Source organism: Coffea eugenioides, chromosome 4 (assembly GCF_003713205.1).
Source record: "Coffea eugenioides isolate CCC68of chromosome 4, Ceug_1.0, whole genome shotgun sequence".
Classification (NCBI taxonomy): Eukaryota; Viridiplantae; Streptophyta; class Magnoliopsida; order Gentianales; family Rubiaceae; genus Coffea; species Coffea eugenioides.
Genome location: NC_040038.1, coordinates 3,408,512 through 3,429,919, shown reverse-complemented (window position 1 = coordinate 3,429,919; position 21,408 = coordinate 3,408,512). Strand labels below are relative to the sequence as shown.

Here is a 21,408-nt window from a genome sequence, read left to right as displayed (position 1 = left end):
AGCTAAAGATCCCCCAGTCAGCTGCATTCGAATGCTAACCAGTTACATTGGAGCATAATTTCCAATCAGGTTGGTTCTTTAACCTGTCCCCAAGTTTAGAACCAGTCTTGCCAGATATTGCTGAAATATACATTCCATAAGATCAAACCCTCCCTGTCTATATCTAATCAATATTTTCAGAAGCCAAATGCAGACTTCAGAACAACAACAGCAGAGAGAATAAATCTGCATGAGATTTGAAGGCAAAACTTTCTTTGTTTCCTTCAACTAACGGCTGCAGCTATACAGAATCACATAGAGTACTTTGAAATTAATGTCAGGAACTCCTTTTGGATATTCTATCTTAATGGATAGTGCTGTATTTCCTTCCTTGAAAGGATTTACTTTTTGCCTTTGGCGATCTGGAGTAAGTAGCAAATTGGTGGATGGAATCTTGAATAGCAGAAAATGCAACTAAGAACTCTGCAGCATCAGTTTGGCTTAGCACTTTCTTTATCACCAACTCCAATGCCTTGAACCTGTTTTGCAAAGGCACAAATGTCAAGTGTCGCAGATCCAAAAGATTAAAGTTTTCACAAAAGATTGAATTTTTAACCGCGGAACTAGGAGGAAAATGGACCTGAGCATTTTAGCTCTGCTGAGGACCTTGTAAATTTTCTCAAATTCGGTCTGGATAGACTCCAGGGGAGTAATTTTGCTACTGTATTTCATTGGCCCAAATGGGAGATGCAGCACACAGGTGGCTTGAATTTCAGCCATTTCTTCGTCAATCACACTCTCTTCAATCCGAATCTCATTTACCAACTGGGGCAACACCTGTTTTACACCATTGGACTCTGATAGAAAAGGGGAAAGTGACCCCAGAAGTTCCAAAATGGAGGAGGGTCGCCAATCACCAAGCCAAGTAAATGCTGCTAATTCAAGGGGTGGAGCTCCTTTGGGCATGAGGAGTTGGGCAACATCTTTGAGCCTAGTTGGAACCGTAGCCTTGTTGTAGTCGGTCTGGAAACAGTTCAGCTGGTCTTCAATGAGCTTCTCAAGAGCCCATCTCGCTTTCAGCTGTTTCTCAAGCTTTGCTGCCCTTGCCTTCTGTTCATGGGTCCAAATTCCATGTTTTCCCCAAGAAATTTCTTCATCTGATTTACCAAATTAACTCAATGTCATGTGCCCTCTTAATTTCAATTTCAAGATTCTACGATGCCATTCACCAAATTGATGCACCAGCTCACATTATTATGCGGGAAAGATCGAAGTATGAAATTCAGCAATAAATCTGTGGTTTAAAAGTTAAAAACATGCACAATCATCTGATCTATCACTGCGCCCCTGTACTTGATTCAGTAACTCAAGAAGTCTCCGACCTTAATAAGTTTAATTACTCCACCCAATCGTAGTTTCTATTTAATTAAACAAATGTAAGTGCATGAATAGCGTTCTTAGCGTGGTGGGCTCATTTCTTCAAGAACATGGAAGAATCCTTATTTTTCAAGAAAATGCCAAACCCCTTTCAATACTAATAATCACGAAAAATAGTAGTGTTTTTCTTGCACGTTTTCCAGGAGAAACAGAAGTCCAAATCTACGGAAACAGCAGTAAAAAGGAAAAAGTGGGATGAATCTTACATCGCTTGATGGGCTCTCTTAAATTGATGTTCAGGTGAGCAATTTTGCAGGCAATGGCGCCAAAGATATCTTCTTTGTCTTTATACAAATCTCTGCATGTCTTTCCCGCGCTTTTGGCTTTTTCTTCACGATCACTTTCTTGAAAGTATTTCCTGAGAAATAAGAGTTTCTCTGGCTGGTGAGAAGAAAGAAAAAGAGAATTGCAGGATGGAAGCCACCCATTGTGAATATGCATGTCTTCTTGAAGTAGAAAAAAGAAAAAGTAACTTACAGCAGGGGTTGAGACGAAGACCTCTTCATCTTTGCTGTGCTCCAGTTCTTCTTCTTCTCTACCCCGCGGAATCTGAATTTTGATATCACAAGATGACCGAAGCGACAAGACTTTAGACGGAAACGATGTGAATGTTATTTTGCGCTTTAATGCCACTGCCCTAGAAGTTATAACTTCTTAGTGTATTACTGAATCTTTTTCTCTACTTTCTGTTTTTTGGGGGTTTGATACGGTTTAGGAGATGTGGTTGGGTATGTTATATGGCCGAGAAGGTTTGGCCACACGGGAACTTTAAAAAAGCCAAGGACGGTTTCCATAGAATCAAGAATGCTAGGCAATCATCCTTCGCACCACCAGATTGCAACTGAACGAAAAATATACAAAACTAGACTTCGATAAACCGTGACATATCACATCAAAGCATCACACATAAACATGATCCATATCAGCGGCGTAGTAGGAGCGGAGAATACACAAATAGTGGACCAAAAGCACACAAATAAATATTATTATGGCAACTAAGCACTAACATTCTGATGCCTACAGTCGGTCCTTGTATTTACAGCCTGAAGAAAAATATATACATGTGTGCTATGATACAATAACGTTTATAGTTTGTGAATCACCTAAGAATATTCATTCCATGTTATCATCCCTGTTGTGATGAAGCGCCCAGCAGGGGAACCACCCTAAAAGAGGATTTTTGCAGCTGAATGCCTGCGTGCCGAACTGCCACCTCCATGGCCAACTTGACCACGGCCTTCATTGTGTGACTGATTCGTATGGCCTTTGCTCTTGAATTTTGCACCTACGTTCCTACCAACAAAGACTCCAACCTTTACTGTTGTATACAAGCCAACTGCAATTGCTAAAGGCCGCACGGCCCAGTGAAAATCCTCAGCATGCTGGTACTTCTCCACTACTCCAGGACATGTATCGAAAGAGACAAGCTCCACTTCAGCTGGATCTGCCAGGAAACTTTTACATTCTCCCCCAATCACAAGTATTGCTGGGAATTTCACAATGAGGCACCCATTTGGAAGTATTTGAGAAATTCTTCCAGTTGCCCACATACCCCCGCCTTTACGAGGCCACTCAAAGTGGGGATTCACAATACTTGGCTTCAACCTCACAAACTGCCCCACAAAATACGGCTCTGCCATTTGGAGATCAGAAGGATGTCCTTTCCACAGAGTTTGTAGCCCTAAGAAACCAACAGCAACATTTCCATCACGTTGTATAAAGTGTAGAATACCCACAGATGAGCGTTCTTCGTTTTCCTTAATCAAGCGGACCCAATCCCCAGCAGCAAATCCAGATGTAACCCTCTCGAGAGTTGAAACGTTCAACCTAAGAGGGTTTGGCAAACTAGGGATTCGCACAAGAACATATCCATCTTGATCAGTGTCCTTCTCCAAGCCAACTACAGTTCCTTCCGTTACAGCCATTGTCTGAGTACTGCAAGAATTTACTGCCTTCCGTGAACGCACTATGTCACCAACTTGAAGGTGATCTTTTGAGAGAGACCATGAGGCATAGCTCTTGCAAGTTGACTTGTCCAAGAGGAGTGTGCTCTGAGGACCGCTCCATTCCCCTTCAATAGTAGCAACATTCAGAGATCTGCAAGCATCCGTAAAACTGTTAGCTATAATCTCTCACCCTCTCTGTTATCTAATAATCTCTCTCTCTCTCTCTCTCTATATATATATATATATATATATATATTTCATTCTTAGTGTGCTATTGCAATGATATTTCTGCACAACTTCACTTTTCTTTTCTTTTTTCTGTCAACCCATTTCTATAATATGGTCAAAATACTCGAGGGTTCACTATACAACACAAATGTACGATGACAGTCAAAGAAGGCGTCGGAATTGCAAAATCAGAAGCAAAAGAAGATTAAAACAGACCTTTCAAACACTTTAAGTATATCTTGCACAAGAGGTCGATTGCGTGGATCATACTCAAAGCACCCATAAAGAATATTCTCGAGTTCAGGAGGAAGCCCGCTTGGAAGCTGTGGTTTTTCTTGATTGATTACAACCGAGCGATAAATTTCATTATTTGATCTTCCAAACCAAACTGGAACACCAGTCAACATCTCCACAATGCTGCACCCAAGTCCCCAAGAATCAGTCTCATAGGTTATGGGGCCCCTTATTTCTGGCTCCCATTGCTCAGGAGCCATATAATTTGGGGTTCCAAGCCTAAAAGCCAAATCTGAATCAGCTAGTGGAATTCCAAGAAGTAGGTAAGGGATCCCAATATCTCCAAGAACAATTTTTTTTTGCTCATTCAGGAGGAAATTAGTTGGCTTAAGGTTCAGCACCAAGATCCCAAGTAAATGCAACTCTTGAATTCCTTTTATCAACCCGATTCCAGACCTGTAAACAGTCCATGTTGTCAGTGTGTGTCACTTCTCATTCAATTTTTGATCTTGTACAAGACAAAAAGTTTATGTCAACTACCTTAACATGTCAGACAATGGAAGCTTTCCCCCTTTCAGCCGAGTCAGTACGTCACCCACTGATCCCTCATAAGATTTCATAACCATGCAGATCTACCATGAACCCTCAAAGTAAATAACTGAATGTTATATAATAAGCCTAAGTACACACGGAAAGCAAAACCATTTTGGAAGATTCACCTTTCCAGATATAACTGAGACGCCATGCAACCAACAAACACCATCTTGCTGATGAGAAACCAACCTGATCCACAAATCGTCAAACTTGCTCAGAAAACTTCTTATGTGATCCTCCTGTATGGGATGCAACATTTTTACAGCTACTTCATGATATTCATCATAATCATCAGCAGAGCGATGGTGAGTAGCCAACCAAACATCTCCAAAGAATCCATGCCCAATCCTATGCTTAAGCTTCAATGAAGCAGGATCAATATAAGGACTAGGGCGCACTGGAGTGGTGGCAATAGTTGTAAGATGGTCAGGATCTCCTTCACAAAGTTCATAATCAAAAGAATCTGCAGATGATACTGCTTTAACCTGTTTTGCCATTTGCTTCACAGCACAGACAGAGACCAAAAAGAACAAAGTCAGGAACCAATTTTCATATTTTGCATTAAAATCCTCCAGTTACAATAGCAGCAGAGATGATGATTAAACAAAATGGTTCCTCGAGCTATGTTCAGAAAAAAGGCAATAATACCAACATTCACCAGAGAAGCAAAGCAAAACAACACTCAACATAAATTAACAAGTGAAAAAAGTCCAGAAAAGAAGAATACAGATCCATTCCTAGAATTGCTCACTTCCCATGGCTCTCTTTCTATGCAATGTTAAAATAGTCAATAGCATCTCTCATCATGGATTGATCTTTACAAATCACAAGAAAACTACGAGTCTAAAATTTTAATGAAGTACAATACAGCAACTATATCTTCATGTGGTTCATACAGTTGATGACTCGGAGTAAAACAATCAACCACTTATCTAGGCATACTCTATGTGTTCCCCTCCCCCTTCGATAACGCACATGTAAATATTATAGAGATATTCCGGAAATGATAACAACGCAAAGAACAAAGAAGGTTGAGGCCTTGAGGGTGATCCACTCTAATATACAGAGACTATTTGATGCCTGAGTTGTGATAATTTGTAGAATTAATTAATCACCGTTGAATCCCACATGAAATTATGTAGTTCACAACTCAAAGGACACATTTAAAAGAAAAAGAAAAACTTCAAACCAGAGACACAGTACCAAAACAACAACCATCGGAAAGAAGAAAGATTACATTTTTTTCCTCCTAGTTTCCACTGCATAGTACATCTGCCAGCACAGCATCATCAACTACTTTCTCAAGTGAAACTACGATCTTTCTCTTGAGATTATGATTGATTACCAGAAGAGTCGGTAAATTATGCTATGCACCAAGCTCGAATTACAGAATAATTGGGCAAACGAAAATAAGGAAAAGAAAAGCTTAAAGCGAAGAAAGGAAAAAAAGAATTACCAGTAGTATCGTGGGAGGGCTGATGCAGCAGCCCAGTAAACTGAAAGGACGAGAATTTACCAGATTAGACGTAGCTCTTTGCTGGTGCCGTCTCCTCTCTTACTACCGAAACAAGAAGACAACAAAGAATGTAAGAAATCGGTCAAGTCCTACAGACACCAGACCACCATGCTGCCACGATATCAGTAGAGAGTTTTTGCCTCTTGTTACTACAAGTCACGTTTTAGTCGAAAATTATTTCTCATTCTCCCGATTTTTTATATACATTTTTTGGGGGAATTTACTCCATTCTTTCCATTTTTGAAAGATTAATCCTTTCTTTGTATAGGTAGATTTTTTAATTTTACAATCATATGAACCCCTAAAATTATATGAAATTTGATTTAAACCATAGGTTCATTTTAACATCTTTTAGTCTTTCGTTGTGGAAATTATTACACAATCAGATTTTGGGTATAAATTGAGATCGCGTTGAAGCATTTTGTTGGACCAATTAATTGTTATTAGTATACATGAAATACTCTTTTTTTTTTGGGCTACAACCAACCTATTAAGTTACATAACAAAGAATGCCATGAGACTTGTAAATTGGAGAAAAATTGTTTGTTTCACTTTAAAATCACAAAATCATTGGATATATTAAGTGTTTGTTGAATATTATCATGCGTATACAAACAAGATATAATATACGCATAGACAGAAAACAAAGCATATAAATAATATGAAAAATCTATATCTATATGTATTTAGGAAGGGATTTTTAGCAGAAACCCTCTCAATACCTTCTAAACTTGTCATACTTTTTTCTAGATTTTTGTATTTATTTTAATACATAAAAAAGTAGTGGGTTATAACCCACCTTATCACCAATCAATATTCTCACTATCCCACTATCACCTTATCACCAATCAATATTCTCACTATCTCACTATCTTAACTCATCCTACAATCACTCTTACAAATTCTCCCACGTTTCCACTCCAATTAAGAGTCCACTCCAACTATCTCTTAATGACTCTTTTTTTTTTTTAATTCAAAATTGCGTCTTCACATAACACAGGAAAATACCTGAAAGTTATCCCATCCTGGTACCAGAATTCCGGTGCTCTTCTTAGTACGCATCATACTTCTTTTCTTGAACTTTCGGCAGACATCATGAAGCCAGCGGTGACTACCTTTCAGTAAGTGACCCTGCTCATTTAGCTATTGATTAGTATTATTGTGTTTTTTCACCTTTGCCCCAGTTATCTGCTGTCCCAAATTCAAGTTGTCCTATTATTTAATATATTAAAATTTTTCACTCAAAATTTGTAGGGAACCCATCTAAAGTTTCCTCACCATGGAATATGTCCACCTACAAGCATTTCAACAACAATTAGATTTCAAACTCACAAGATTGCAAAGAAGGAAATATTTGCTTAGAAAACGAAACATACACCACAACGATTCCACACATCAGTTGGAAAAGCTTCAACAAGTTTGCATTGACGAAGGAGAAATCTCAAATCAAATCCGAAGGACAAAATCCAGGCTACACCGATTAAAACGTCGTTCGCATCAAATTAAAAATTTCGGTATGTTGTTTTCTTTAAATATTATTCCCCATATTGTAATTTTTTTATTTTCGATTATTTTCAATAATATAATATGTCTATAATTTTTTTCCAACCCTTTTACTGATCGACTTAATTAACTTATCGAGTTAATTCCCTCACCCTCTCTCTCAATTTCTTATTTGTTTTGGATTCTTTATTGATTTTGTTTCTTTTGTGAGCAGTAGTGGAAGATATTATGTGCAGAGACTCCAGCAGAAATCAATCTTCTTGCGGCCGGCTTAATTTTCCAGGTCGATCCTTTCTGTCTTTTAAGTATGTTTTGCTTTTGCTTTGCTTTTTGTCATGAATGATATTGCATTGATTTTCTGATCATCCATTATTTCTGAAATTTTTTTACAAAATCTTATGAACGGTTGTTTGCTTATTGTTACACTGTAAAGCAAAGATAAAAAGGTATTGCTTGCTTATATAATTGCGGATGGTATAGGTTCATGATTGAGGGTTCTACTATTTCTAACATAAATTGTATATTATAAAAATTTATTTGTTTGTATTACTGAAATTTTTTAATTATTTTTTATTGCACATTTATCACATAAAATAGGTGTTACGATAGTTATTTTCATAATTTTATTCCAAAAATGATCGTGCATGAAATAAAAAAAGATTTTTTGATAATTAAAAAAAATAATTAAAAATGGTTTAAATATTTTCGAATACTTGCTTACATTCAGAGTATTAACATAGAAAATATGTTCTACGAGCTATGCAAAAATTGTGGACAGCTATGTGAAGGTCAGTTTTCAAAGACCGTGTGTATGCATTGTAATGACATGGTTGACACTGTTATTAGGTAATTAATTTCATGTATACTTAACTTCAATATATTTTTCTGTATTGCATATAATATTTTATTTGTCAAACAGGTACAACGTTAACATACAAATCAGAGATTCCAGTGATAATATGCATCTTAATCTACAAGACAGACATGTACGATTTGTATTTGATTGTGATGCTTCTTATCTTAGGACATTACAAAGGAAGATAGAATTTCTTAATATATGTTTATTTTTTATAGTACTATTTATAAATTATGTAAAAAAATACACTAATTTCGTACGTTCTTAATTATCAGGAAAATGATGATAGGTTATTCGGCCAAAAAATTAATTCATGCAAAGATCGTGCATTTTCATTTGTAGTACGCAGTCCACAAAATTCAACAGAGTTAACTAAATCACCAATTTTGGCTTTCGTACTAAAAATAGATTGGTGTGAAGAGTGTTCGCACCTTCAAGCAAGATTATCAAATCGAATGCTTAGTATTTGCAAGTATTTCATTTTAACAACATTCAATTATATTCATTTGTATAAATATATCATTCCCTTTTTTAATATAAATTTTTATTTTTTTTCAGGATCCATCTTCGGAAAAAAGATGGTTCTTGAATGATATACACATTCTATTATATTTCAAACTATTGTTAAACAGATATTATATTTTAATTTTATTGGTACAATTTTTTCACCTTTATTTGTTCATCATTTTATTTTATTTTTCAATAATGTCAGCGTCGTGCATAGCACGGGTATTCCCACTAGTGTTGATAGTATTCCCTTATGCATTATTGATTGTCCTTTGAGCTTTTTGACCATATGGAATTAGACCGTATTTTTCACTTGATTTACAATCACCCATTTTTGTGAAGTTGAAATTTGGATGAAATTTTGAGATACTTGTATTATTTTACACGGTCTTATTCAGGCCAAATTTAATCCTTTTGTTCACTTCGGAATTGTTGGGCCTAAATTCCGGCCCAACCCATTCTTGCGTGGTGGGGAGGGTGTGGGGGAACGGAACCGAAGGAAGGTTGCACGTAAGCAAGCAAATGTGGCTGCTAACAAAAGGCTTCAACAATCAGGCACCAAATGTGAGAAATGTGTAACTAGTATGAGATGAATAATTTGATGACATTAACTAGAGCAATCAAAGAATCGACCTATGATGATCTACTACCAGTTTGACAGTTTGAACCAAAAAAAATTATAATCTAAAAAGGCAAAATATGTTTCAAAATCCACTCTTTCATGTTGTGTATCAAGAAGACGGGGCATGGCTGCAGATAAGGAGGCATGTTTATGTGCTGCATCTAGTAGAAACCGTCTGCATCGAGCAAAAAAGCCACACCAAGCCACGCCTTTGGACCGATTGTCACCACCAAAGTATTAAAATTTGGTTGGATGGGAGTCAAGGATTCACATTAAAAGTGATTTGCTTAAAAAATCCAGGCGGGTGCGTAGTGCATCCGTTTGGTCCGCTGGTGGTTTAATCTCCTCCGAATTACCCCTGAATCTCCTTAGGTCCGCCCCCTCCTTTTTATGTAGAATAGATTAGGTTATACAATAGTTATCGTCCCTGAAAAAAAAAAAAAAAAAAAAGCCACGCCATACCAAAAAATATTCTTTGGGTTACTTCCTTTAAAGACAATTGGAAACTGAAAACTGTTACCTCTCTTTTTAACACTGGAATTGACCTTTCTGCAGATACAGGGCACACCCAAGCAAAAATGATCTTATTCATAGCGGACCACTTAATTCTGCTGCACAGTATCTTGTTTTTCAGAATCTGACGACTATTTTTCAATACTTTTGGTTAGATTGACAAGCATGCTAGTCAAAGTAGCACCCCCTTTTTCACCGCTCTGAACAACACTAGTCAAAACTAAATCTCCAGATTTCCAAGGAAGTACAAATAGAAGCTAGAAGGAAAGAATCTTAAACCTATCAATTAACTTGCATATATCAATTTGTCTTTGCAGTTTAATATGTAACCTTTCTTTGCAAGCAGCCTTGCAACATCATGCACCACCTGTTCCTCTGGAACCTGGGACAGGACTCCACATAATGGTGCTTTGAGTGTTAATGAACAATTTGTATAAAGAAATGATATAACATTACAAATCCAAATCTAGTGTTTTTTATATATGTGCTGACGGCTCCTATAATAGATCTAAAGCTTTCAAAATGGACTGGACCCAATTTTGTGAGTTTTTTTTTTTTGGCCGTTTAATGCTAATGATATAGTATCAAAATTGTAGCAAGTAGAAGATAAGAGAAAGTACTGAACAAATGACAACAAAGAAGCAGCAGCAAGCATTAAATAAGAAATTCCACAATTTTTTTGGAACAGTTGCATAATAGAAAAAGAATGATAAACAATACATTTCCACCTCATAACACAGTGAAATCATCTAAAGCTTTAACAGCCAGTATCGTTCCTAAAACTATATAATGGATATCTGTATCATCTGTTCAAACACAACCCACTCAAAATCCAATTTCCACAAGCCATGGTGAATATTTCAGGCTGCAGCAGAAATCTCTGAGGCTAGCCGTCAACCTTTTCAATTTCTTCCTTTTGTTCTCTGACCTTTTCACCTTCTTGCTTAACATCTTTTTCCTGCGAGATGAAGTCTGAGCTGTCTTCTGCACCTGATAAGCCATCATTATAGTCTGCAGGCCGAGTGTTCTTGAACATCTCGTCATTTTCTAGAGCAACAAACTTCTCTTCAGAGTCTCCTTTCAGCAGGTCAACAACCTCAAGCATCGTTGGTCTCTTCTCAGGCCTATTCTGAGCACAAACGAGGGCAACAAAGACAACCCTTTTCAACTCTTCCTCCACATAGTTCCCCTTAAGTTTTGGGTCTGCGAGCTCATCAAACTTACTCTCACATGCCAAAGGCAAAGCCCAATCTGTGATCGTGCGCTTTGTTGTTGCATTAAGTTTCTCAATGGGCTTCTTTCCACTAGCAAGCTCAAGCAAAAGAATACCGAAACTGTAAACATCACAGCTCTCTGATGCCTTTCCTAACATTGCATATTCTGGTGCAAGGTAACCTAGCGTACCCTTAACCCTAGTGGTTACATGTGTTGCACCGTCGGGGATGAACTTGGCAAATCCAAAATCAGCCACTCGTGCTTGAAAGTCAGAATCAAGCAATACATTGCTTGCTTTGACATCTCTATGAATAATATGTGGAGTTGCATGGTGGTGCAGATAGCTGGAATGCAGTAGGAGGTCAGCAAAACTAAAAGTAAAGGATGACAAGAGGTATGCTGGTGCTCAATACTTACGCAATTCCCTCAGCAGACCCAATGGCTATGTTCATTCGTCGGTTCCAATCAAGAAGGCATTCAGCTGAATGCTGCCCGTGAAGATGAGAGAGTAAGCTCAAATTAGGCATATAGTCATACACGATCAGCCGCTCTTGCCCTTCAGCACAATAGCCACGTAAGCTCAGCAAATTCTCGTGCCGTACTCTGGCCAGTATCTCAACTTCAACTGCAAATTCCATCTCTGCTTTGTTGCTCCACACCTTCAACCTTTTGACCGCAATCTGTAAAAATAGGCAATCATAAAATCTGGTCTCTTTTCTGTTCCATGAGTACTAGTCAGGAAAGATTCTAGATTACGCAGAGAAGCAAAAGAAGAATTAGCAAGCTTCTCTTGTCACTCAAAAACATGCTTAAGTACAAGCAGACATGAAACTCGGGCAGCAGGAAACATGGAAGAGCAAGAAAGAGTTTAGTCAAAAAAATTAGTTCATAAAAGGTCAGTGTCCAAAGGGACATGTTGGATATCATTAAACCATATGCACTAATACAAAGATAATCATAATACATCTGCTTATTTCATAATAAAAAGTAATAATGTCCCAGACGCAAGTTTTCCAAAAGATGGTAAAGAAAATAATACACAACAGTTATGAAAGGGAACAAACAAGTAACCAAAGTAATTTGTTCAGACACCCAAATGTTACAGGAACATATCCACATCTTTGAGTAAAAGAAGCAATGAAATTAGATAAAACGCTATTTCACTAGAAAAGCAAACTCCAATTGCTACACCAGTTACCCAATTCCAGAATACGTTTGCAAATTGTTGACTAATATGAGGTACATATTAGAAGATATCATCTTAGAACCTATTTGACATTTCTGGTTAAAGGTGCCCCAACATGTCCTAGCAGTTACCCAAGTTCAAAGCACGTTTGTAAAACGCGGCCTAATACGAGGCACACGATAGGAAATATGATCTCAGAACCTTTAAATTTTTGTAAAAGGAGCTCCAACACACCCTAGAAATTACGTGGCACAGTCTATCCCCAACGTTTCCTGATTATCTGGAATTGAATTCAGACCGTCAGGATCAGCCAGTGAGGCACCTAGTTTCGTCCCTCCAGGAAGTCTCTGTGCTTACTAGAGCGTTCTCGTGAAAAACAAGTTTGAAGATTGTATTTCCTGCTTCCATAACTAACTGCCAAAAACAATTTCTTAAAAACACACAAAAGTCACTCATGACCAGTGTGACAAATGCTACTGCTGTTCAAGACTGAATGCTTGTATTTCCCTGTCAAGCTCATACAACAGTAACTTTTGATATGATTTTACAATTCTTGTCTGCCCAAATATACAATTTAAAAGTTCCAGTTGACATTCAGAGAAAAGTATACTGTGAGTGAAGAGTTACTACTGAACAATCCTTGCAACTGACATAGGCAGAATAAAACTCTTAAATTTATTCTCTTATCGGCCTTGTTTGGAAAGGGATTTTCCACCAAAAAATTTCTACGTTTTCCACGAACACATTTTTCAATCACTTTTTTACCTCATGTACATCAAATCGCTATAGTATATTTTCTACAAAAACTCCAGAAAAGTGCAATCCAAACACAATTCACTAAGAGTCCTGAGAAACAAGTCTAGGCCATGAAACGTCCAATATACTTTGAACATCACTAATGTTTCTGCACCTGACCAAGGCTCAGACTTGATCAGACGCAGGTGAACCTCAAATCCTATTGCCACAAAAGCACTTAATGATTTAATCACTATCAGAGTACAAAACTGGTTCCAAATAACTACAACCTCTGACCTACCTGCAGATCTGATCAGTGAGATTGCAATTCAAACTCCCCAGAAATGTCTAATGCTTTTTGAAACTACAATAGTATATAAGATGCAGCCCAGAAATCATCACTACAGCAACAAAGGAAAGTAAAACACTAGCTTTTAATCTAATAAAAAGGCCTCCCTTGAAGAGCACCTCTGAACCTTAACATTAGCCTTCTCATTGGGGCATGTCAGGCCCATAGTTGCACTAAGAGTACTAGGAGCGCCTCTATCTACTCGTGTATCCATATTTTCAGTTTTCTTATTAAACATTCAAGTAGGACAGCTAAGAGAATCTATTTCAGTTTTCAACTACAAGAAACTTCTGAATAAACATTAATGGGATGACAGGTTCTAACTTTACCTGAGAACCATCCCACAATTGGCCCCAGTATACACTGCCAAATCCTCCTTCTCCAAGCTTGTTGTCATAGTTGAAATTGTTGGTAGCCGAGTGCAACTCCTTCAAAGAAAAAATCCTCCATGCTTGCTTCTTCCTTTGATCTTTTCTGTGCAATCATGTACTCCACCAATCAGAAAAAATTAAGAAAAGGAAAAGATCCCGTTTTGGCACCTTAAATGATTCAAATAGATGTTAGGGAATTGGGGAAAAAATTACTTCCGTCAACCAAAGAAGTTCACGTTATACCAATAGAACCAAAAGCTTCAACTTTAGGTCACTTAACTCGGAAGTTTAGTAAATAAGCAGCAAATGCTGGATGGCTGTTACTCCCACAAGGATAAAAACTGAATAACGTGAATCTGTTACTCCCCAAAATAATAATTAAAAAAAATCTTGGCAGCTCAAAACTGAATAAATTACCCGGTGAATAAAAATCGTGTCTTTCCCTAAAATCTCATAAAAACTCCTGAAACAGCAAAAAATTCCAAAGATAAACTGACCTAAAAATAGATCAAGATTCATAAACCGGTAAAATTAAGCTAAAAATTAGTAGCAATAGAACTGATCAACTAATATAAATTACTGCACCTACCGATCGGAGCCCTTAACACAACAAAAGATGGAGGGAAAAGCCATTTGACAATACTAAAACCCCAGCAGCACAGTTCACCTTCTGTCTCCAAACTTCAAATTTGTCAATTTAAACAGCAACCCTTCAAAAATGGCAAAAAACCCATATCTCCAGAACACCTCAGAAAGCAAAAAGCCATGAGCTTTAACTCTATGTGTGTCTCTAACCACTGCCCAACTGAAGTGAAGTTTAGAAATAAAAAATCGAACTTGAAGCTATTCCTTCCCCCTTTTGTAACAGCCAAACAATCCCTTCAAATCCAAGCAATGCTTTTCCTTTTTCTCACTTTAATCTCTTGATGAAGAAGCTTGAGGGACGCAAAAATCAAAACTGCAGAGACCAAAAAAAGGGTTAAGCTATAGTCCTGTTTAGGTTCGTCTGTTGACGAGTGGGAAGGAAAAGAAAGAGATGCCAAACGTAAAGGTTTTTGGTTAGCTTTCGTGGGGCTAGTAGCTGGCTGCTGCCATATGATGCAAGCAGAAAAAAGAAGTCTTAAAAGGCGAATGTCGCGCAACTGGCGCAAGAACTGCAATTTTATAAATTGAAAAAAAACAATTCCCTGATGTACAAGTTGAAATCTACTGCTAACTACCAAAATCTCGGAGATGCGAATGTGCAGTAAATGACTTAGAAGAAACAATAAAAAAATATTTTTAATTATCTTCTATCTTGTTTATATCATATTACAATAAAAAAAAATGTTATAGAATGATTCAAGGTTTGCTTTCTGATACTATTATAGAAATTTTTTGTGTTCAAAGTCTGTTTTGATACGGGGGAAAACACATGGGAGTAAATGTAACAGTGTAAGAAATGAGGACTATGGGTAAGTCCTGAGTCTCCTGTATGGTCGTGTCATGGATGTATGGTTGTTGGGCTGCTGTTGGTTCTTTCACTTTTTTATGGAAGTGTCGTCAGATTGAAGATGGGGAGCATTAGAAGTTAGTGGACTCTTTTAACTTTTTGGGAGATCGAGGATTTATTTGGGTTTATTGGTTGCATTAATATAGCAGTTCATGCGGTTATCCACCATTGTGTAATGTGTACTGCTCCATCCAGATCTTCCAAGAGTGTGATTTAGCTTGAAGCAACATCGAAGGAAGCTGTAAATTGTCTACCATCAAAAGAAAGAATACACAACTGTGGTGTTAGCAGAGTTCTAAAACTAGGGCCTGAATTGTTTTCGTAATACTACTTCATATGTACTTAACGAAGCAAAGATCAACCTTTAATAGTAGTAGTATCTTTTTGTCCCAACTCTTAAAAGTCATTAAAATTTGAAGATTGAAACCTGAGTCCAAACTGTTAAGACACAGACCCAAAGGTTGAAAGGCAAACCGTGAATCCAGAATTGTGGATCACTTTTTTCTTTTTCAACGTCATTTGATTAGGCATCCCGGTCTAGATAGGAAAGGTATCCCAATAGTTTTCAATTTGCAGTAGTAATTTGACAAGCTCCTGCCATCAATTAGATTTCTGCGCCTGCGCATCTGAAACTACTTTCAAGACAACGTTTTTGAAACTAGCACTCTTGAAGGCTTGATCTTAATTTTTCATCCGAACTCCTATCCATTCATCTAAACAAACTCATGAAGATATGGTATGAGATTGTGTGCGCTTTCAGATGGTGTCCAGCAAGAACAACAAACAATCGCATAGGGTTGCATCTCTTCATTCAAGAAAGAAATAAAGTCGTGAAAATGGTGGAAGTTGCTTAATTAGTCAGAAATTTGCATGACCTAAGATTTGTATGTATCTTTCTTTGCTTATTCATTGTATAAGTTCCATATATATTGCCATATGCCCAATAAAAGTTCTATATTGCCATTGAAGTACAGGGAATACACTGAGCATATTCGTCTGAGCACTGCCCTTAAAAATTATAAAATAAAAAGAACTCATTAATTATGTGATTGAAATTTTTTTTTTAAATTGACCGTTGAATTAGAACAGAACAGACAGAACTTGAGCGCTAGTTTAATTGAAACTAGAGTAGTTGCAATAATTAAGAAACTAAAAGACACCTACCTTTTAAAAAGGTTGGTCCCAGATATGCAAAGGGTCACAAAACTAATATTGATGATGTCTCCTCAATAGTTTTCAAATTATGGTCTTAAGTGGTTTTTTTGCTATTGTTCATGCGGCTCTTCTTGACAAGAGCTTAGGCTTGGAATTGGTTTTTTTTTTTTTTGGTGGTGGTTGTGTTTGTGGGTTTGTGGTGGGGGGGGGGGGGGGGAAGAAAAAAGAAAAAGGAGACAGAGCTTACAAAATGGTCGTCGAAGTACCATTTTGCAAATTTCTGACCCTAGCTTTCATATTTGTGATAGACGTGGCCAATTTAGCCACTTCTTAGTATAAACCTGTATTTAAATCATTAAGGATACAGTAGTGTTAAAAATCAAAGGAAAAGTCGATAATAATGCAGAGCCATATCAAGAAACGAAGGCAGGAAAAAGTCACCGACGAAGCCGACTTTGTCGTCCTGGGAGTTATTTTGCGTTGAAAACTCCATACCAAGCGAATAAATTAAAAGCATTGGATATCCCTGTTTGTTTATCTTTCTTCATTCTTCCTTATCCATACGCGTACAGATTCAAAATATCAACATCGCTCCTCCAGGCTCCAACTTGAAAGATGTTCTCGCCTACATTTTTTTTTTCATTTCCTGTCGTGTGTTTTCTAGTGGTTCAACGTAGGCAACATTTCACTTTTGTGAGTTCCTTGCAGAGGCCGTAGTCTACGAAAATCACAGGGCAATCCTCATATGTGACAGTTATGGAAGATTTGACTCTAGCACAACAGATTTACCGTTGCTCCTGTGTTGGGACAAAAATGTTGCACCGTTGTTGATTCATAAATGGATCACGTAAGGGAAGCAGAAATCAACATTGCTGTTTTACAAGTATCACCTCGTGGAATTGTAGAGCTCTTATACAGTATGAATTAGTACTTTTGTTTATCAAGAAAATGAAAATGAAACACTAGTAGTACTCCGCTAATAATGTTCTTTTTTTTTTTTTTTTCCAACCAGCAACATCTACACCAATCCTACAGGCTACAAGTTAGTGGAAGAGAAACGGTACTAACTTCTACATCACAAGAATGCAACGCTACACAACTTCTGAACCAGGTAAAATGTAGAGAATTGCTTGTTAGTAGAGGTGCAAATTAGTCAAATTTAATTGAATAGATCACGAGTTTACTTGGTCAAAACTCGACGTTGAACTCATGTTAATCAAGTTCATACTTGAGTTTGAGCAGATTGAACTGCTTGACGATCATAGTTTGATCCTAGTATGTGAAATTTGAAAGTTTGTCGAACTTCATATACACGCGCATATATATTATTTATTAGTATAAAATGTCTACTATATCCCTTATTTAAAATAAAATTATACAAAATATAAATTTATATTTTTTTAAAACTCAATTAAGCTTTATTGGGTTCGATTTGCATGAGTTTGACATGAGCTCGACTTTCAAGAGCTCGACAAGTTCGAACTCGAATTTAATGTAATACTCGAATTAGAGTTCAATTTTTTTTAACTCGAGTTCGATTAACCCGACTTGACTCTACTGTAACCATGTAGCCATGTTGGTTAGGAGTTCTAGATTTAAAAAGGATAACCCTAAGAAGTGCGTGTTTGAGATTCAAATTTTAACCTTGGGGAACTACTTCTACAGCGAGGACAACACCTTATGTGCGGCTGAATAAAATGATTCAAAATTTGATGATTGCCCAATCTCCAGTTGGTACCAATTGGTACGCCTACAAATCATTGATGTCAGAGAATAATGGTGAGATAAGTTGACAGCCGATGGTAGAGACTTGTTCATAGTTAGTAACATCCAGAGATTAAAAATTAATGCAGCCACACTAAAGAGGGATTACAACAGCTAATGCCCACTTCTCATGCACATTCACTCAGCTACTTGTCTCTTCTTATGACCTTCCTTTTTTTTTCTTTGTGTGTGTGTGTGTGTGTCTCTTGGCTCAAAGCCTTAAACATGGTTAATAAATCAAAACTAACTGCAAATCCACTGAGTTTATCAAGGTGATTATCTTTTGATCCAGTCTTTGAGAGAGGACGAACATTCGACTGGAAGTCGATGAACTGTGAATGGGATATTGTTGAAGCAGTTCATATAAGTTTTGAAGCCAGCACGCAGCAGCAGGTAGGAGTGAACTAAAGGACTGGTTGGAACTTCATATAAGTTTTGCATGGTGCCAAGGGTTGTGTTGTGTTTTGTTCTTTTCAGAAATTACCAAACAATATGACATCTGCTGGATTAGAGATTTAGGTTGAGTCCATTTAAACACAGCTCATGATCTAGACCAGACCCTCTGCAGTGGAGCGGAGTGAATGTGGCTTGTTTGTCACGGTCTGGAAAAAGGATAATTACTAGTTTTTCAATAATTTGCCGCTAATCTCGTAGCCGCATGCGAGATTACATTTGAGTTACAGCTCATTTTGATTAAGCCAGGGATCACAGCTCATTGCTGCGCTGGACCAAAGATGTACGTGGCTATGGTATGGTATGTTGCCAAATTTTGTAAGAGTTAACTATCACAAGACAAAAGTCTGGTAATTCATGACAAAACTTAAAGTTAGCAATCCGTTCTCAAGTTGCACCATTCGTGCTCGTGCATATAACCTAAAGAAATTGGGTACATGGTTGGATTAACTTCGCTAATTTCAGGCATAGTAAATGATCAAACGTGGCTTTGTTCAGATTGTTGGTTTTGTGGAAAACTTTTTTTGAATTTTTTTACAAGTATGTCGTTAACATGTCATTTAATTATTATTTTACTTCGCATACACTATATTTAAAAAAATTATAACTATTTTCTAATGAAACTCTCAAAACTTCTCTCTCTCTCTCTCTGTATATTTGTATAGACACGCAGACACTCAACTGACCTCGGGCCGTTTGTGGTCTTAGGCTTAGGGTTATGGCCTGGGGACTTTTGGTGGTGCGGGCCGGGGGCCTATGTTTCGCTCAGTATTACTCTCATTGGTCTATTACTAGTTTGGGTCGAACGAGAAAATTCCAAGTCCAGCTAATGCCCACATAGTGATCAACTGGTCAACCCTTAGGAAACTTTGTAGTCTGGGCTCCCAAGTCAATGTATCATTGGCTCAAATTAGGCCTAAGGCCCATTCTCTTCTATTAGACTACTAACTGTCAATGTCAAGTGGTATCGTCAGTGAATATTCTCGTGCTTACACAATCCAGAAGAATTAAATAACTAAAATGAATCAATTTTGTGTAAATTGTGTTTGTTACATACAAAAAATTTATATAAAATTTTCATGAAAGAACTTTGATTACATGATTATAGTAATTTGGTAGTTGCAATACTTAGAGTGGCTATGAGTAGTTATATTGGCAAAATGTGATTAGGGTAAAAATTAATTTTTATAAAGGTAAAATCGAAGTTCAAAAAATGACAAAAAAGTGTTTACAGCAACTACCATTACTCTAGCATTATATATTGTATAGATTTTTATAAAGATAAAATTAAAAGTTCGAAAGATGACAAAAAGTGTTTACACAAACTACCATTACTCAAACATTATATATTGCATAGATGTTTCTCCTGGGCCAAGTTTTTCTTTCTTTCTTTCTTTCTTTTTTTTTTCGCTTGAAGGCAAGTACATTCAACTTTTATCAATATAGAATCAATTTTTTGCTTTGATAACCGATTAAATATCTTTTTTCTTTTGACATGCAATTCTCATCCAAATTTAATCTAATCAACCCCTTCTATATTAGATATATACTGAAATATATCATTATGCTATGCTTTCATCTATCTATTTTCGTTTTCTTAAAATGTGCTTCTCGATTTGTACTTTATAGATCTATTTTAGAGGAACACAGGATAGGAATTGCAATAAAAATAAAAGCGATGAGAGTAGCATTTTTACCCCTTTTCTGAAAGGGAAATTTGTCAAATTGGTCCCTAACATTTATCAAAAACACTTTTTTAGTCTCTAACATATAAAATCAGCCAAAATTATCCCTCACATTTAAATTGTGATCCAATTTGGTCATAATGCTCTTTTTTGCTCATTTCTCTGACTAAAAATATCACGCCTCTCTCCCGTGGTCATATTTTTAGGAGCAAAACTGAAAAACTCATTTCATTACCAGTTGAAAGAAGCCATCTTTCCTTTGTCTAATCGCCTCACTAACCCATTGAAATTGAAGAGGGAAAACACAGTAGTAAGAAATTGGGAAGAAGAAACTGACATTTGAAGAGTAAAATGGAGGAGGTGCAATGAAATTTATTCTTTGGAAGGGTGCAAGGAAACCTCCTTGGAAGGGTGCAAGAGGGAACAAGTGTGCAAGGAAATGGAATCTCAAAATTCTCAACTGATACACAATCCTCAAGTCCGAGAAACTTATATCCATGTCCTGACAGCTTCAAAGTTATCAAGATCCTCACACACTTTAGCGCTAGAGAATAATAAGCATCTATTGGCCAAATTTATTGATTGTCTCCTGTATAATGTTTTGGAGCTGCAAGAACATTTTCCCAGTTTCTCGGTTCTGGTGAAGGATCAAATGCTAATACTCCATGAGGGAGTAAGGTTCCTGAGAGTTCTCTTCAGGCAGCAGCGAGAGAAATTCGACGGGCTACATGATCAAATGAAGGATCTGATTGAATTTGTGGCCTGTGATGCAGGAATTGTGATTTTATCCCTTTCAGCAATAGAAATGAAAGAAGATTTGGCCAAGGAAACAGATCTTGCATTTTTTCATCTGGTCAAAGTGCTCAAGTTCATTATGGCAGAATTACACTTCCAAGTTATGCTTGTTAATTAGGGGATGCAAGTTAGGGTTTCTTGAAACTGTAATTTGAGGGAGAAAGGTAAGAGGGGGGTAGTGGTCCCTTATCCTTTTACTTTCAACCGGTAATGAAACGGGTTTTCCAGTTTTGCCTCTAAAAATATGATCACGTGAGAGAGGCGTGCTATTTT

The 21,408-nt window shown here is 37.1% G+C and overlaps 3 protein-coding genes across 5 annotated transcripts; all 3 read right to left on the bottom strand.

Moving 5' to 3' along the window:
- Positions 1-2,096, bottom strand: LOC113768727. The gene is made up of 4 exons (XM_027313185.1): positions 1,894-2,096; positions 1,623-1,774; positions 620-1,136; positions 1-518 (listed from the first exon to the last, which is right to left on the bottom strand). The coding sequence occupies exons 1-4, from the start codon at positions 1,920-1,922 to the stop codon at positions 344-346; spliced, it is 873 nt and encodes a 290-aa protein (XP_027168986.1). The 5' UTR covers positions 1,923-2,096; the 3' UTR covers positions 1-343.
- Positions 2,097-2,284: 188 nt separating this feature from the next.
- LOC113768163 (E3 ubiquitin-protein ligase KEG-like) lies at positions 2,285-6,010 on the bottom strand. 3 transcript variants are annotated; one of them, XM_027312415.1, is made up of 5 exons: positions 5,875-6,010; positions 4,544-4,918; positions 4,365-4,456; positions 3,807-4,280; positions 2,285-3,513 (listed from the first exon to the last, which is right to left on the bottom strand). In XM_027312415.1, the coding sequence occupies exons 2-5, from the start codon at positions 4,913-4,915 to the stop codon at positions 2,583-2,585; spliced, it is 1,869 nt and encodes a 622-aa protein (XP_027168216.1). In that variant the 5' UTR covers positions 4,916-4,918; positions 5,875-6,010; the 3' UTR covers positions 2,285-2,582. The 3 variants fall into 3 exon arrangements, with proteins under 3 accessions (XP_027168216.1, XP_027168218.1, XP_027168217.1); XM_027312417.1 differs by having other exon boundaries at positions 5,935-5,956; XM_027312416.1 differs by lacking the exon at positions 5,875-6,010 and adding an exon at positions 5,656-5,841.
- Positions 6,011-10,561: 4,551 nt separating this feature from the next.
- Positions 10,562-15,014, bottom strand: LOC113768189 (PTI1-like tyrosine-protein kinase At3g15890). The gene is made up of 4 exons (XM_027312450.1): positions 14,381-15,014; positions 13,750-13,894; positions 11,568-11,830; positions 10,562-11,494 (listed from the first exon to the last, which is right to left on the bottom strand). Exons 1-4 carry the CDS (start codon positions 14,422-14,424, stop codon positions 10,822-10,824), a joined length of 1,125 nt encoding a protein of 374 aa, XP_027168251.1. The 5' UTR covers positions 14,425-15,014; the 3' UTR covers positions 10,562-10,821.
- Positions 15,015-21,408: the final 6,394 nt, after the last annotated feature.

Bases quoted from the DNA above. Each gene is read 5' to 3' on its own strand.
- LOC113768163 (XM_027312415.1), bottom strand. From the start codon at position 4,915: ATGGCAAAACAGGTTAAAGCAGTATCATCTGCAGATTCTTTTGATTAT. The intron at 4,457-4,543 runs GTGAATCTTCCA...GGTTCATGGTAG, and splicing joins TCTCAGTTATATCTGGAAAG to ATCTGCATGGTTATGAAATC. The intron at 3,514-3,806 runs GTCTGTTTTAAT...GGATGCTTGCAG, and splicing joins ATACTTAAAGTGTTTGAAAG to ATCTCTGAATGTTGCTACTA.
- LOC113768189 (XM_027312450.1), bottom strand. From the start codon at position 14,424: ATGGCTTTTCCCTCCATCTTTTGTTGTGTTAAGGGCTCCGATCG. The intron at 13,895-14,380 runs GTAGGTGCAGTA...ATGATTGCACAG, and splicing joins TGTGTTAAGGGCTCCGATCG to AAAAGATCAAAGGAAGAAGC. The intron at 11,495-11,567 runs GTAAGTATTGAG...ACTGCATTCCAG, and splicing joins GGGTCTGCTGAGGGAATTGC to CTATCTGCACCACCATGCAA.
- LOC113768727 (XM_027313185.1), bottom strand. From the start codon at position 1,922: ATGAAGAGGTCTTCGTCTCAACCCCTGCT. The intron at 1,775-1,893 runs GTAAGTTACTTT...CTTATTTCTCAG, and splicing joins TCTTCGTCTCAACCCCTGCT to GAAATACTTTCAAGAAAGTG. The intron at 519-619 runs GTCCATTTTCCT...TTTGCAAAACAG, and splicing joins AGCAGAGCTAAAATGCTCAG to GTTCAAGGCATTGGAGTTGG.